Source organism: Narcine bancroftii, chromosome 4 (genome assembly GCF_036971445.1).
Source record: "Narcine bancroftii isolate sNarBan1 chromosome 4, sNarBan1.hap1, whole genome shotgun sequence".
NCBI lineage: Eukaryota > Metazoa > Chordata > Chondrichthyes > Torpediniformes > Narcinidae > Narcine > Narcine bancroftii.
In genome coordinates this window covers 200,253,138-200,269,099 of record NC_091472.1, presented here as the reverse complement: position 1 = coordinate 200,269,099, position 15,962 = coordinate 200,253,138, and the positions used below count along the sequence as shown (strand labels likewise).

Here is a 15,962-nt window from a genome sequence, read left to right as displayed (position 1 = left end):
AATGGAGACGGGGGTTTTAAGGGCAGCACCAGACAGCATGTGGAACACGCCCATCATGCCTGTCCCCAAACCAGGTAGAAAAGACTGGAGGATGGTACACGACCTCCGGGAAATTAACTCTGCTACCAAGACCATCGGGAGACCAGTCCCAGACCCATACGTTGCACTTAGGGCTCTGAGTCCATTGATCTGGCAAACGCATTCTTTTGCTTAAAATTAGCCGAGGAATGCCAAGACTGGTTCGCTTTCACTTACCAAGAGAATCGGTACACATATACTAGATTACCTCAGGGTTATAAGGACAGTCCAGGACTGTTCAATCAGGCCCTTAGTGAAATCCTAGTGAAATTGAAGCTCCCAGAAGATGTTACGCTGATTCAGTATGTAGATGACCTGCTATTAGCAGGAAGAACGGCACATGGGTGCCTAATGGGGACAGCAGTTTTACTCAGGGGCCTAGGTGAGGCAGGGTTTAAAGTAAAGAGGTCGAAATGTCAGATCTGAAGGAGGGTGGTAACTTTCCTAGGAAGACTCATCGGTAAAAATGGTACGGCCATGTCCGAGACACATCGGGAAACTATACTAGGTTATCGAAAACCGACAACAGTACAAGACATGTTAGCATTTTTAGGGCTCTGTGGATACAGTCGAACTTATGTCCCAGGATATGTGAGTTTAACCCAGGGTTTGAGGGAAATGGTCACGGAGATAGGTCACCGAAGGCTTAAGGAACCAGTCAGGTGGAATGTAGAACGCGAGGCGGTTTTCCTGTGTGTTAAACAGGAATTGGGGAAAACGACCAGCCTGGCTAATCCGGATTATAGTAAAGAATTCCACTTGGACGTGGCTGAAACTGGGGGCATTGTTAGCTCAGTTCTGTATCAGAAGGATGGAGGACGAAGGAAGGTATTGAGTTATTATAGTTGCAGACTAGACAATGTAGAAAGAGGAAAGGCCCCATGTCTCCGATATCTCGCAGCAGTAGCTAGAACGATACAAAAAACCGCACATATTGTCCTCTGTCATCCCCTGGTTATTAATACAGACCACAGTGTCTCAGCCCTTTTAATGTCTAGTGCCTTCAGCTTCTCGGCCAACAGATCTATTAAGATGGAGGACGCCCTTAAGGGTCCTCACATCACCTTCAGGTCGCCAAGGGACAACTATTCCAACATGGCTAGAGGATTGAACTCGGGATTTATGGAGACGCATGACTGTGTAGCAAGAGTCAAGATAGATTCCAAGCTGAGGGAGAAGCTATTTGAGGAACCCATGGAGGAGGTGGATTGGGAGTTATTTACAGACGGAAGTTGCCATAAAAGTTCAGAGGGTAATGTGGCGGGATATGCAGTGGTAGGATGGGTGGATGATGCACCCTATCTAGTAGAGTCCTCTATCATCCCCCAACTGGCATCAGCACAATTGGCTCATAAGAGGATTGGAGCTGAGCGAAGGTAAATCGGATAACATTTATACTGACTCTGCGTATGCTTGGAGTGCAGTCCATATTGAAGCACCAGGCTGGATAAGAAGGGACTTTCGGACTGCAGCCGGACAAAACGTCCGACATGATCTGGTTTTACGGAGACTTGTCAGGGCAGTCATGCTTCCCCGGGCTCTAAGCCTAATTAAGGTGGCAGGCCATTCCCTACAAAACACAAAGGAAGGGAAAGGAAACACGGCGGCTGACAGAGCAGCCAAACAGGTTACTGGATATCTAGAACCTATACAGGGGATGATTCTGAGGTCCCATGGCAAAAAAGAGGAATTAGAGAGAAGAGAAAATAGTAGTAAGTTGAGTGACCAAAAAGAGGAGGGAGAGGGACCCCCACCAAATATTGAACACCTGATAGAAATACAGGAAAAAGCTAGCCCAAGTGAGAAAGAGGAATTGATGAAACGCGGTGCTACACGACAGGAGATCATCTATGACAATCGGACAGTACATGTCTGGCGCTCCCCAATAGGTACGATAGTTGCCCCCCGCCAATTACTTCCGCTATTATTTGAAGAAGCACATGGGCTGACTCACATTAGCGCCACCAAAACTTATAATACGCTTAAACAACATTGGTGGAATCCCCACTTACGCGAGCACATTGACAACTTTAGAGCTGAATGTACTATCTGCAATGGACATAACCAAAGGATCACCTTACCCCACCTGCTTTTACGATTTCCAGTACCGACAGCCCCATGCAAAGCTAGTTTAAATTCATGTATATTGACTATACAGATATGGGTACTGACCTTAGGACAAAGGAAGGATACCGATATCTCTTGGTGGCGGTAGATAGGTTCTCACAGTGGGTGGAGGCTGTTCCAATGAAGAGGGAGGATGCGGATAGTGTAATAGGCTGGCTGACGCGAGAGTTGATACCTCGCTATGGGGTCCCCAGCAGAATATGCTCTGATAATGGGTCCCACTTTAAGAATGAGCTGATCCGACAGGTTGAAGAATACTTAGGGATCAAACACCGTTTCGGTAGTGTCTATAGGCCTGAGAGCCAGGGGCTAGTAGAAAGGGCAAACAGGACGATAAAATCCAAATTAGGAAAGGTTTTGGGTGGGACCAGGTTGAATTGGGTCGAGGCATTGCCATTAGTACTGATGTCTATGCGACCAGAGAAGGCCAAAGATACCTTCCTGTCACCACACGAGATTCTAACGGGTCGACCCATGCCCGGTCCAAAGACTGATCCAGCCTGGGTAAAGAATTGGGAAGAAAGGGAAGTGGAACTGGACCATTATATGCAGATGCTGGGTAATATGGTTGCTTTAATTTCACAACAGGTGGCGAATGCAAATAAGGAGAACCCGGACACTGAAGGAGTTCCAGTGAAGGAGGGAGACCTGGTGTATATCCGTAAACCAGGGAAGGTACATTGGACTGAAATTAGATGGACTGGACCACACACTGTTACCGCCGTGACAGATAGGTCGGTAAGAATTGACAAACCAGGGGATAATAATTGGCATCATTTTGCGTTTTGCTCCAAGGCAAAACAACAAGTAGCGAGTATTGGAAAATATGATGAGACTCATGTGGACAATGCCGAGGGCCCTATGGGCATTCCTGCTGATGGGTTGCCAAACAAGCCAACAGAGTAGTTCGGATCCATGCGGGGCCAAAGTTATTCTGAAGATAGATAAAGACAAGGATAGCACCTTCCAGTTCGATCTATGCAGTGTAATAGCGTGTGGTAGGAATGAGGGATCCTGGAGAGGATATGATGTTTACATGTGTAACTTTCAGAGAGGATATCCGGAGTGGGGCCTACATGTATGTCCGTCTTGGGGTGAGGTTTGGTGGTGGACAGGACCCGACATTAGATGGATAAGAAAGCCCCTTAACAAAAATTATAATTTTTTCACTAAGGTCTCCCTGATACCCATACTATGAAAGGCAAAAATCCCCTGATTTTGGCAGCAAAAGCGGGGCTGAACAACCCGTGGAATATGAAGGGATGGAGCTCTAAGACATGCGAGGGGGGCACAGGGAGAGAACCTGGAGTCGGAGATCTCCTCTACCTAATGATTGGAGTGTCTGTAAGTGGAAAATACCCTTGGGGAGTGGTGAGGTTTGACTTACAAACTTACACAAAGGACATACCCAAACCCTCTTCTACAGAGGAGGTAGTGTGAAAATTTGATAGTAAGAAACTGTCCAGGGGAGAGAAGATAGCAATTGAGACAGGTATAGATGAGACAAACTCCTGGATAGAACAGATGGGTAAATATGCGGATCAGGCAAGGTATGGAAACTGCTGGATCTGTGCCCGGGGAAGGCCAACGTTACGGATGAGCAGATCGATTTTTGAGGAGACAGATGCTATGGACTGCGCCTTGAACCTAATGTCAGAGCCTAACCCACTGAATAGGTGTCTGACATGGGAACAGGCATTTCCCATAGCTCCGGCCAATGTGACCCCCCCCTATCTTTAGATCCACGGGGATAAGTAATGTTACTTGCTTCGCCGATAACACACAGCGGCACACGCTTTCCACATGGGTTGGCTACCCAGTGACTCGTGCAGGACTCATGTTGATCTCACAGGCAGCAGAAATGCTACCCGATTGACCCAGGCTAGGGCAGATATTTGGTGGTTTTGCAGGGGTAGAGTGCTGTATAACTGGCTCCCCTCTAACTGGAATGGTCGGTGTGCTTTAGTAATGCTTAATGCGCCAGTCCTGATTGTGGAAAGGCAGGAGGGGGACGAGGATGCCCTAGATCTACACCACACAGGGGGTTGGATGTGGAGAAGAAGAAGGAGTGTTGGACTCCTGGGACCAGAAGGAAGGAACCCTGACGGGGTGTGGATTGATGCAATTGGCCAAGTCCGGAATATACCGGACGAATTTAAACTAGCTGATAAGATTGCAGCTGGGTTTGAAAACTTTCCTATATTTAGTGCAATCTTTCCCATCACAGCAAATAAAAACGTAAATAGGATCAACCTAATTCACTATAATGTCCAGCGCCTTACAAATCTGACCAGGGACGTTGTTGAGGCAGTACACCAACAACTGTCAGAAACTTCCCTTATGCTTCAGAATAGGATAGCGATTGATATGGTCCTGGTGGAAAAAGGCGGAGTGTGTGCCATGTTTGGAGATCTATGCTGCACTTCTATCTCTAATAACACAGGGCCAGATGGGTCACTCACTAAGGGGCTGACAAAACTTAAGGCATTGGCGAAGGAATTAAAAGCCCAATCTGGAGTCTCTAACCCTGTTTTGTCCTGGTTACATGGAGTGCTTGGGAAATGGGGCACAATGTTGGGACAACTTTTCCTAGGATTGTTCATTTCTGTATCCATTTTTATCACTTGTGGCTGTTGTTGTATTCCATGCATTCAAACACTGGTCACGAGGACCATTGAGAGAGCCTTTGCCAACCGCGATGAGCTGCCTCCAAAATATCAAGCTCTACAAGCTACGGAGCGGGACTATCTCACGTCACAGGAGGCGTCAAAAAATGCTGAGATCGATCCGATGGAGAATGCGACAGGGAGGAGGGATTATAAAATAGATTGTAGCACAAATGTTAACTTTTATCTTAACTAATTACAAATGCTTAGAAGGGATAGCCAGTTATTTGCTTGGGGGCAAACGGGGAGGAAACTTGTAAACGGGCAATGGGATCGGGGAAATGGATGGGGGGGTATATGCTAAAGAGGGTTGGGGGGAGCCCTCGCCCACCAGCCGAAAAACCCCGTGAACAGAACTCGTATAGAGCTTGGCAATAATAGGCGAACTAATGTAACGCGGTGGTAGCATAGTCAGGGCAAGATTGTCCTCTAAAGAGGACGAAGAAGGAATTGTAAGGTAAAAACATCATGAGTTGGGACCGGAGAAGGAGTCACCCAGTACTAAGAAGTAACAGGATGCAGGTGTGACCTTGTACGCTCAAGATAAGTGTGGCAATAACAAGATGATGTGCAGCAGACTAACAGAGAAGGGTAGCAACAGCTTATTCATTGGACAATGTAATGGTATGATAATTTACTAAGTGCGTGTCCTGAGGTATAAAAAAAACACCACTTGCTGATATCGGGAGAATGCGCCTTCTCCAACTAACACTGTTAGTTGCAAGTGTTACAATCCGGTAATAAAGAACCTTGATTTTGACTCAGTCTGGTGTCTGACTCACTCATTCTCGAACAAAGCAGACCTAACAATACTACCAACTGAAAACCTACTTGAAGGACAAATTGGGAAACAGTCTGAGGTTACCAGAAGGAAGCAATTTTGAATATGTGATTACATACACAATGATAATTAAAAAATTTGTAACAAACATGTACATCAAACTGCAAGAAAAGGAGAATGAGGAAACAAACGGTAAACCTAAACAAAAATGGGAACAAGATCTAAACATAAAGATAAAGAATGAAACATGAGAGAAGCTATGCTCTGGAACTATGAGAAATACAATAAACACGAGGTTACGCATGATACAATATAACTGGATACACAGGCTATACATCACACCTCAAAAGCTAAATAAATGGGACCCAACAGAATCAGACAGATGTTTTCGCTCTAAAAAGGAAACGGGAACAACAATTCATGCAATTCGGACATGTGAGAAAGTGGAAAAATTTTGGGAAGATCTAAACCAGATATTAAATAAAATCACAAAAAGTAATATACCAAAAAACCCAGAGATCTTCCTCCTAAGTAATATAAGAAACAAAGAATTTGGACTCGATTTGGATGGAGCACAAAAAAGATTTGTTATGATAGCCCTAGCTGTAGCAAAAAAATATATTATGTCAACCTGGAAATTAGAAGACAACTTGAGAATACAACAATGGTAGATAGAAATGAATAAATGTATTCCATTAGAAAAAATAACATAATTTAAGAAAAAACATTACAATATTCGAACAAATATGGGAGCCATACATGAAACACAATAGAGAAATCCTACCGTGGATTTCCACCACCTAAAATGACAAAAGGAGAAGATAACGAAAAGAACTGACTCAGTAAAATTTCTTCTTTATTTTTATTAAGTGACAACATTGTTTAACGGGTTTAATGTATCTTATAGATTGAACTCTAAATAAATGGGGAAGGGAGTGAGGGAGGGAGGGAAGGGAGGGGGGAAAAGGGGAGAAAACGACACTATATATTTAAGAAGAAAAATGTCTGTATGTATCTTGGTCAATATGGTTTATAGTGTGAAAAATTAAAAAAATTAAAAAAAACAAAAGTCCCAGGACAAAGAATATATAAAAATTATCAATAAAGATTCAAACCTTAAATTGGGTTGGGTGCTTTGAAGAGATGATAAGGTTTAATCCAAATAAAATGGAAAGAAGAAAGCAGATTGCGAGTTAGGGGACTTCTACATATTACAGGTAAAGGCAATATGATATGATATAAATGAACCAAAATAGGAGTGGGAAGTAGCATGGAACAGAAGAGGAACAAGCCCTTCATCTCATGATGTCTGTGATGAATATGATGCCCAAGTGAAAGTAAAATTCTGCGAACTGCCCACAATTCATTCCACTGAGCACCTTTGCTCTGTCCCTTGCAACACCAAGGCCCTCCTTCCCTCCAGCTCCCCACCCCCTTCCCTTCTTTCTCCTATCAGAGAGCTACCTTTCGGTCCTCTGCTCTCTTCCCCCATCACATAGCTTCTTTCTCTTCTCCCTCCCATTACCTGTAAGCCTGGTCTCCTCCTCCTTCCTCTTCTTTTTCCCCTTTCTTCCTCCAAAATCCACCATCCCCCCGCCCCAACTTTTTAGTCAGACATCTACCTGTTTTTCTAGATTCCTGACAAAGGGCTCAGGCTCTAAACATTGACTGCCTTTTGCCTCCTGTGGATTCCATGTGACCTGATGCAGCTTTTGTGTATTTAATTCCTCCAATTCCCTGCACATTTATGTATCTCTCCAGAAACCTCACAAATGCTACCATGGTAACTACTTCCAGAATTACCCGTGACAGCCCATTCCAAGCTCTGTAAAAAAAGTTAACTCAAAAATCTCCTTTAAACTTCTCCCACCCCCCACCGCCCCCCCCCCCCAACTCACACACATCCTCTTACATGTGGCATTTTTATCCTGATTCTGACTGTGTTGCCTGAAAAAAAAAGAGGAACATAACCAAAACATTGGAGAAGGGTAGAATGCAGGTCCACATGAGGTAACATTATGCACACAAAGAGAAGGAATAAATAGATCATGAAGGAATTATTCAACAGCCATTATTGAGGCACAGCAAGGTGGTCAAGGATAAGAAATCAATTTACCAATATTTAAAGTCTACAGGAGTAGGATGTTAAAAGGGGAGGAGTAGCAATATTAATTAAAGATCAGATCACGTTAAGATAGCAGCGCCTTTGCTCGCCAGTGGACACGAGGGGTTCCAGACTTTGGGGAGAAAAGGACCCGTATGGAGCACCAGAAACAAGGAGAACACCCTGCGTTGAAAAGGAGAAGAGTAGACAACCCTACCTGCTGGTGACCAGCAGCTGAGGAACCCACACTGCTGCAGGTGACTTGTGGTCAGGGGATCCACATGGGCTGCGGGCCGCTGTATAGTGGCACATGGGAACCAGGCAACCGAGCCAGGATTCGAGGTGGTGCTGAGGCCAAGAAGGGCTCCCGAAGAGCCTCAGGCGGTGAAAGCTTCCTGATCAGGTCAGAGGCTTGGATTTAGAGTTCAGGTTGCTGATTAATCAAACAGGAGTCTGTGCAGCTACAGAGGCTGTGGGAGTGCTGAAGGAGGTTCTAATGGTGTCGCTTTGTCTGCATTATGACAAATTTTTTTCTTGTAATATTACATGACAATAAACAAAAATGGAATACTAAAAGGCAAAATGTTCAGCAATCAGAGCTGCAGAGGGACTTGAGACTCCTCATGCAAGATTTCCTAAAGGTTAACTTCTAGGTCGAGTCACAGTGAGGAAGGCAAATGCAATGCCCACATTCATTTTGAGAGGGTTAGAATAAAAAACTAGAGATGTAATGTAGAGGCTTTAAAATGCATTAGTTAGACTGCACTTGGGAGCATTTGTGAGCAGTGACGGGCTCCTTATCTAAGGAAGGATGCATTAGTTTTAGAGAGGATCCAGAGGAATTAAAAGGTTATCATATAAGGGGCGTTTGATGGCTCTGGCATCGGTGGAGTTAAAAGAATAAAGGGGATCTCATTGAAACTGATCAGACACTGAAAGCCCTGGATAGTGTGGAGGTGGAGAGGATGCTTCTTAAGGTAGGGTGGGGTGGAATCTGGGACAAGAGGACGCAGCCTCAGAGATGAGGAGGAATTTCTTTACCACAGACAGCTGTGGGGCATGTCTTTGAGTATATTTAAGACAGCGTAGATTACGAAGGAAATCAACGGTTATGGGGAGGAGACAGGAAAATGATAGTAAATGGTGGTGTGGACCCGATAGGAAATCAACGGTTATGGCGAGGAGTCAGGAAAAGGATAGTAAATGGTGGTTTGGACCCGATAGGAAATCAACGGTTATGGGGAGGAGTCAGGAAAAGGATAGTAAATGGTGGTGTGGACCCGATGGGCCGAATGGCCTAATTCCGGTCCTCTGTCTTTTGGCATTAACCTGAACTGAAAGAAAATCTGAAAACGCAAACTTGGAATAATGGGGAGTCCTATCTTGGTTGGGATTGGATGATGGGGTAGAAATTTATGCATCCAAGCTTGCTAAATCATAAAATTAAATGGCATCATGAGCCTCATAGATGGAATTATTTGCTAGAAGATGGTAGCTTCAGCAAATTGGCAAAAGTCAGGTAAATTAATTTGACAATGGGCAAATGTGAGACCATCTACTCAGCATCCTAAATGGTCAGAACTGGCTATTTATTTAATGGTGGAAAGCCCAAAGCAATGGGGGCCCAAGGAGGCTTAGATTAATAAAATATAAAAAGCTTCTGAAAATAAACTGGAAAGTCTTATCTGTATAGGGAGATGCAAGTAAAGAAAACACAGAGTAATTCTAGGCACAGCACTCTCAGAATGAGTCACTGTCTTGGATGGACTTACCAGGACGATTCCTCGAAACCAAGGCAGAGTATTTGAGAGAGATAATACAAACAAGGGCTAAAACACTAACTTCCACCAGATGGAGCACCTAGGACTAGAGGCCACGGTTGAAATTTGGGATGGTATTCAACTGAAGATCAATATTTAATTTTAAATTCAGACCTGTTCGTTCCCCTTCCACCTCCCAAACCTGGGCATCCCTGAATGTTTGTGTATTCTCAAGGAACACCATCTAATCCTTCATAACAGCCGTTCTGATTCAACATGCAAGCTCCACGTCAGATGATTCAGCAGTTCCAAATTACTTATTTCAGGCTGCAGCAGCTCACTGGAAGCTTAATCGAACTGGCTCAGGAGTGATAGCACAATGCGATGACATCATTTGGAACGTGCCGGGTTTTCAAAAGCTGAGCGACTGAGTGACTTTTACAGAACTTTAACTCGATTATGTCTGATCATTTTCTCGTTCTTCATTTCACACTGCAACACAGACACTACACTGCCTTGGCCCTTGTGCCACAAACTTTCCTGCCTTCCATCCTTTTCCAAACATCCTTTCTCTCTCTTTTTTATGCACCGTAAAGCTTATTTCATTCACTGGCTTTTTCCCAGTTGTGATAAAAGGCCATTAACATGAAACATTCAACCTATCTCTCTCTTCCCACAGATATTGCCTGCCTTGCTACATATTTGTGTTCTTGATTCTGCCTTTACATAATCACCCACAACACAAAAAAAAACAGGCTTTGCTCATTGCTGGTAGGGGCACAATACAAGAAGGAGGTGCTCATGGCAAATTACTTTAAATCATGTAGCTTCAATCCTATAATCAAGGCATTTCAGAGAATTGTTTGGCTCATGCAACTCCTACATCTACAACACAAATCTCTTCTCGCAGCTCCACATAGTGGTTACATTGTGATTACCAAGATACTCCCTCTTTTATCATTCAAACCCAGCTCAGACTTAATAAATTCTTAATATTAAGAGATAGATGTTAACAGATTATATGACACCTTACACCTGTCTGAATATTGACATTTTGCAATCTCCCTCTGTAACCAGACAGTCACTCTTCGCTAACTAAATCCCTCCACTCCAAATGCTGATGCAATTACACAAAATAATTATAACTGTTACCTTTCTGAAGATCTTCTTTTAAAGACTTCACCTGCAGAAGAAGGGGGCTGCAAAGAGAAATAAAATGAATGAACAATGGCAAAAGGAAGAGGTAGGAGGGAGTTGAATGAGTCCCTAAATTATCTTGTGAAAATTGTATATTCTACAACTTTGATTCTTTTAACCCCTCCCAGGATCTCTGCTTTGCCCTCCCCATGGTCTCCTGCTCAATGCAAGATAACCTGTTCCTGCAGAAAACCCCACAAACCAAGTCAGACCTCAGTCTCCTCCCCCCCCACCCCACCTCTGGATAACTGAAATGGAAAAAATTAGTCTGGTGAAATATTGCAACAGGTTCAAAATGTCTAACAAATCTATTCAGATAGAGACATTTTTTACCCATAGAAATAAATATGCCCACAAACTTTATAAGTTCCTGCAGTCGGTGTCATTTTAGGGCATATTTGTCTATCTCATCCAATGATGCATTTTTGGAAGCTCATCCTGCAGTTTGAAGACCACGTTAAAGGAAATTAATTTGCTCATTGCCTTTCATGGCTTCAGGTTATCCCAACTTAGGCAATAATGTGCTTTTATAGCATAGCTCCTATTGTGAGACAACAAATATGGTGATCAATTCGTATTTACAGTAGAAGTCCAAAAATCCAGATGCCAGAAATCTGGACCGCCCGAGAAATCCAGACTTTTCTAAAACTCATACTTTTTAAGTTTAGCGGCCTTTTGAATGCATGCATGCCAGCAGCGTAGGCACCACAAATATACAACGGCAACAAGCGACCACTTTATTATTCTTTAAAATTGCTCATTTTGATAATGAAGCAAGGTGTATTTGCTCATTAATACACTATTCATCTCTTCTTTATCCCTCCATAAATTTGAATTTTAAAAGTACTGCCAGAGAATGCAGAAAATCTAGACCGACCCAATCCCTGGGCAGTCCAGATTTTCAAACTTCTATTGCAGCAATCAGGATGCATCATGTGTGGGACAGAACTGCTCCACCCAAGACGAGAAACAGCAGAGGGATGTGAACGTGGTTCAGGCCATCACACACACCCCTCTCTCCTTCAATGACACCATCTGTACCTCTTTCTCCCTTGGGAAAGGAGCCAATGTATGAAAAGCCTCCTCCCTCACCAGGCTGAGAAGATCACTGGGGTCTCCCTTTCTTCTATTGATGACATTGACTGGGAGCGTTGTTTAGATAGGGCTCAAAGAATTGTAGAGGACTCTTTCCATCCAGCACATCATCCTTGATCCATTACCATCAAGGAGGTAGTATGGGAGCATCAAAACCATAATTGCCAGGCCGAGAAAAAGCTTTTCCCCACAGGCTGTGAGATTGATCCTATAACCTGGTAAATCATTTCAAAATATTTATACAGTAAAATCCTTTGTATCTGGCATCTATGGGAATTGGTAGATGCCAGATAAGTGAATTTTCTGGTTGCTTGAGATTGCATGTTGGCAAACTAAAGGCAAGGAAACATGTTCATTTTTTACCTATTTATTTTGCTGGTTGCTTGAATTCTGGATAACAGGGATTTTACTCTGTTTTAAATTATATCTTTATGTATGTATATGATTATTATGCTCTGTGTATTGTGTTTGCAGCATGATCTGGAGAAATGCTGTTTCATCTAGTTCTATATGTAGAGTCAGATGTTAATAAACTTGAACATACTCACCTTACCCTGCTCCTGTGAGAGAGAAGATTCCCAAGTGAGAGCTCAGAACAGATTCAAGAACAGTTTATTTCCTGCTGTTATCAGAATCCTGAATGAGCCTCAAAATAATAAAGCTGTGCTGCCTTCACTCTGTACCATCTGACCCCTCTGTAACTCTACACTTCTCTTATACGATGTGCGAGGTGTCCAACTGGTATGCTTGTAAAATCATCGCTCCATCTTGGTACCCATGAGAATTGACTTGAACTGGACTACACAGTCTCCTTCTGGTGACATTGGCTGAGGCAGAAGGGCAAATATTCACCAGGAGAACATGTCTAGGACTGATGACCTGGACACTATTTCGGAGGGAAGCTCCGCTGAGAGGGTTATGAGATTTAAATGCAGTCTGACTCACCTCATGGGAGTCTCCCACTTGAACAAATTTAACAAATACCTTTGGAGCATACTTAAACTTTAAATTTGTTTCTTGTGGTGAACATATAGATCAGACTTTTAGTATGAATCAAAATTAAATCCCAGCTCATTCCTGTTGTGTCACATGTTACCACACACAGTGACCAAATCCCCACCACTTGCTAAAAAGATTGAAATCGGGGGGGGGGAAATGAATCAGCCAAATAGTTACAAATTTTCAACAGTGCTGGGATTAGATTAGATAAGTTCCCCTCCATGAGGTCTCAGAAAATTGTACCCAGAGATCCTTTAGATCCATACCTCAAATCCAGCACAGATGTCAAGATGTGTCACTTCATCTGGCTTGGTGACCAGAACTCCTGTAACTTTAGAATTCTGACAATAATGACATGAGTCTTATGCCACCAAAACCTTCAAGTTTCCCAGGATCTACTGCTCTGCACTTTATGAAGCGTTGATTATGTATGTGATTGTTGGAGGAGGGTAATCATCGCAGGACATCACTGCAAGACGACACCACCAGAACACAGAGGCTACAGTGAGCCTCAGTCCTAGGCCTATCTTTCTTCAGCTGTGATAACCTTCCTTCCAAAAGAAGGAGTGGCTGACTATTGAACAATGTTCAATTCCATTCACAGCTCCTCAGCAAGAACAAAACCACATTCACACGTGAACTAATCAACACTTGCGCTACAGAAATGCCTGACAATTATCATCTCCATCAGGAGAAAATCTGATCAACCCTGTTCATGATTCAATGCATTACCATTGCTGAATCTTCCACCATCACCAGTCCAGGGGAGAGGTCACCATAGATGAGACAAGGCACAAGCCAGGAACAAGATGGAATACTCCCTCTTGCCAAGAGCAGTGCTTGACTTGATCCAGGACCACACAGCCAATTTCACTTGCTTCATTCCTAAACATGCATTCTCTTTGGTGGAGAAAGTACAGAGCACCAAGTTCCTTGGAGCTTACTTAACTAATGACCTCTGACAGCTGCATCACAGCACAGTACAGTTGCTGCAGAGAAATGGATCTGAGGTCATTCCACAGGACCATAAAAATAGCAGAGAGGATCACTGGAGTCTCCCTCCCCTCCATCGACGTGATCTACCAGGATAATTGTCTGAAGAAGTCGCGCAAAATCATTGAGGACCCCTTCACCCAGCATCTTTCAGCTGCTCCCTTCGAGGAAGAGATACGGGTGTATCAGAGCCAGCACCACTCGGCTGAGAAATAGCTTCTTCCTGCAGGCAGTGAGAATGCTGAATGACCAAAGGAATTGCTCACACTAACCATCCGAGACACTCATATTTATGAAACAGAATTTATTTGTATGGATGAAATATTTGTCCTAAATATATATTGGTTGTCTGTATGTGTGTTATGTTTCTGCATGTTTTGCACTGTGGACTTGTGCAATCAGATGACAATAAACTTGACTTTGTCATAAGGTCACAGGGACCACAGTAAGCCCTTTGACAAAATACATTGCAGCTTCTCACCCTGACTACTTAGACCATAAGACATGAGAATTAAGCTATTCCTTCATATTTTATTTTATTTTATTTACTCTCCTTTTCAATCCCATTCTCCTGCCTTCTTCACATAATCCTTGATTCCCTTCCTAATCAAGTACCCCTTACCTCTGCCTTAAACAGACCCAATAACTTGGCCTTCATAGCAATGAATTCTACAGGTTCACTATCCTTTGGGTAAAGAAATTCCTTCTAAAGGGACATTTAAAAATTTTTTAAATTTAGCCAAATAGCAATGGTAACAGGCCATTTCGGCTCACGAGCCCGTGCTGCCCAATTTACACCCAATTAACCTATAACCCCCTGTACGTTTTGAACAGTGGGAAGAAACTGGAGCCCCTGGGGAAAACCCATGGAGACATGGGGAGAACTTACAAACTCCTTACACACAGTACGGATTCAAATCCCAGTCCCGAATACTGGCGCTGTAATGGCATTGTGCTAACCTTATTCTGTGACTGTGCCTTCTGGTCCAAGACTCCCTCATTATGGGAAATATCCTCTCCACATCCATTCCATCCAGGCCTTTCAGTAGTCCACAGGCATTCCCTGAACCTCTAGCACCAAGAAAGATGAGGACAGCAGATGCATGCAAACATCATTACTTGCAGGATTCTTTCCATCCAAGTTGGCAATATCTCTCTGTACCCTCATCATTGCAGAGTCTAAGTCCTAGAACTCCTTACTCAACCACACCAGGGGAGCACCTTCACCAGTGATTCAAAAGACAAGTGGTTCACCTCCACGGGAAACTGGGAGGACAATAAATGCCAACGTTGCCCAGATCCCAAAAAGATAAATGAAATAAAATAATCTAACAGGATGCAATTCTTTTAAAAGGCACTAACCTGTACTCATCATTAATATATGCAATCTCCACGATGTCGCCCAGCTTCACTTGAGGAAAGACTTTGGGGTTCATCATCAGTTCATAGTCTAAGGAAAGCAGAAAACAGAAAGATGTCATGAAACAAACCATTTGCCCTGTTCATCACACTCTTTCCATATGGTACATAAAATATGAAACAAAACCAGCATTCACATGGCAATGGGTCAGGTAAAGTTGAATGGTATGGGTATCCTGTGGTATTACCCCCTCAGAGACCACATAAAAGATAGACCACTGATGGAAAGTTGCTGTTCATGGAGATTGCTGACAAGAAATCATGGATTCCAAAGTTCTGAAGTGAGAGCAAACAGGGAGGGGCCCTTTTTCTGCCAGCACAGAAGGTGGCAGTAAATTATTGATATTTACTGCACTCAAACCATCCCTGGGGATTTTTTTGTTCTGGAAATTTTACACAATCTCTTCTTGCTGCTACCCTCCGGCCTTCCCAAAGTCAGCATCTCTTGATACAGAAACTGTTTTTAAAATCAACCAACTATCAGACTTTTGAACCTCCCTGCACAACTCTAACTCAAACCATAAACTACCCAGGACCACCAAAACATTTATCTGCATTACTGAAACATCAATTTTTTTTCTTTCACTAACTGAAACTGTGATAATTCAGCTTTTTTAAAAAATTGTAGTCATGGTTTATTATGTGTCAGTTTGGCTGCAGCAAGAATTTTGGTGCATCGGTACTTAATGTACATGACAATCTTCTGGGTATCCATCCCATAGCATGTTGATGGTTCCTTTCAG

The 15,962-nt window shown here is 43.2% G+C and overlaps 1 protein-coding gene across 24 annotated transcripts in view; it reads right to left on the bottom strand.

Annotated features, from left to right (window-relative positions):
• Window positions 1-15,962, bottom strand: part of depdc5 (DEP domain containing 5, GATOR1 subcomplex subunit) — a 236,158-nt gene that overhangs the window by 177,910 nt on the left and 42,286 nt on the right. For 20 of the 24 annotated variants that reach the window (XR_011356326.1, XM_069933595.1, XM_069933598.1 and 17 more), the window contains 4 exons: window positions 15,163-15,250; window positions 10,669-10,715; window positions 7,565-7,599; window positions 6,437-6,452 (listed from right to left, as the gene is read on the bottom strand). Coding sequence is in view for 21 of the 24 variants with exons in the window: in XM_069933611.1 (XP_069789712.1) it covers window positions 6,437-6,452; window positions 7,565-7,599; window positions 10,669-10,715; window positions 15,163-15,250 (186 nt within the window). In the remaining 3 variants the exon portion in view is untranslated. Of the gene's footprint in view, window positions 1-6,436; window positions 6,453-7,564; window positions 7,600-7,973; window positions 8,101-10,668; window positions 10,716-15,162; window positions 15,251-15,962 lie in introns of those variants that run through there. The other 4 variants (XM_069933593.1, XM_069933614.1, XM_069933607.1 and 1 more) reach the window with 3 other exon arrangements.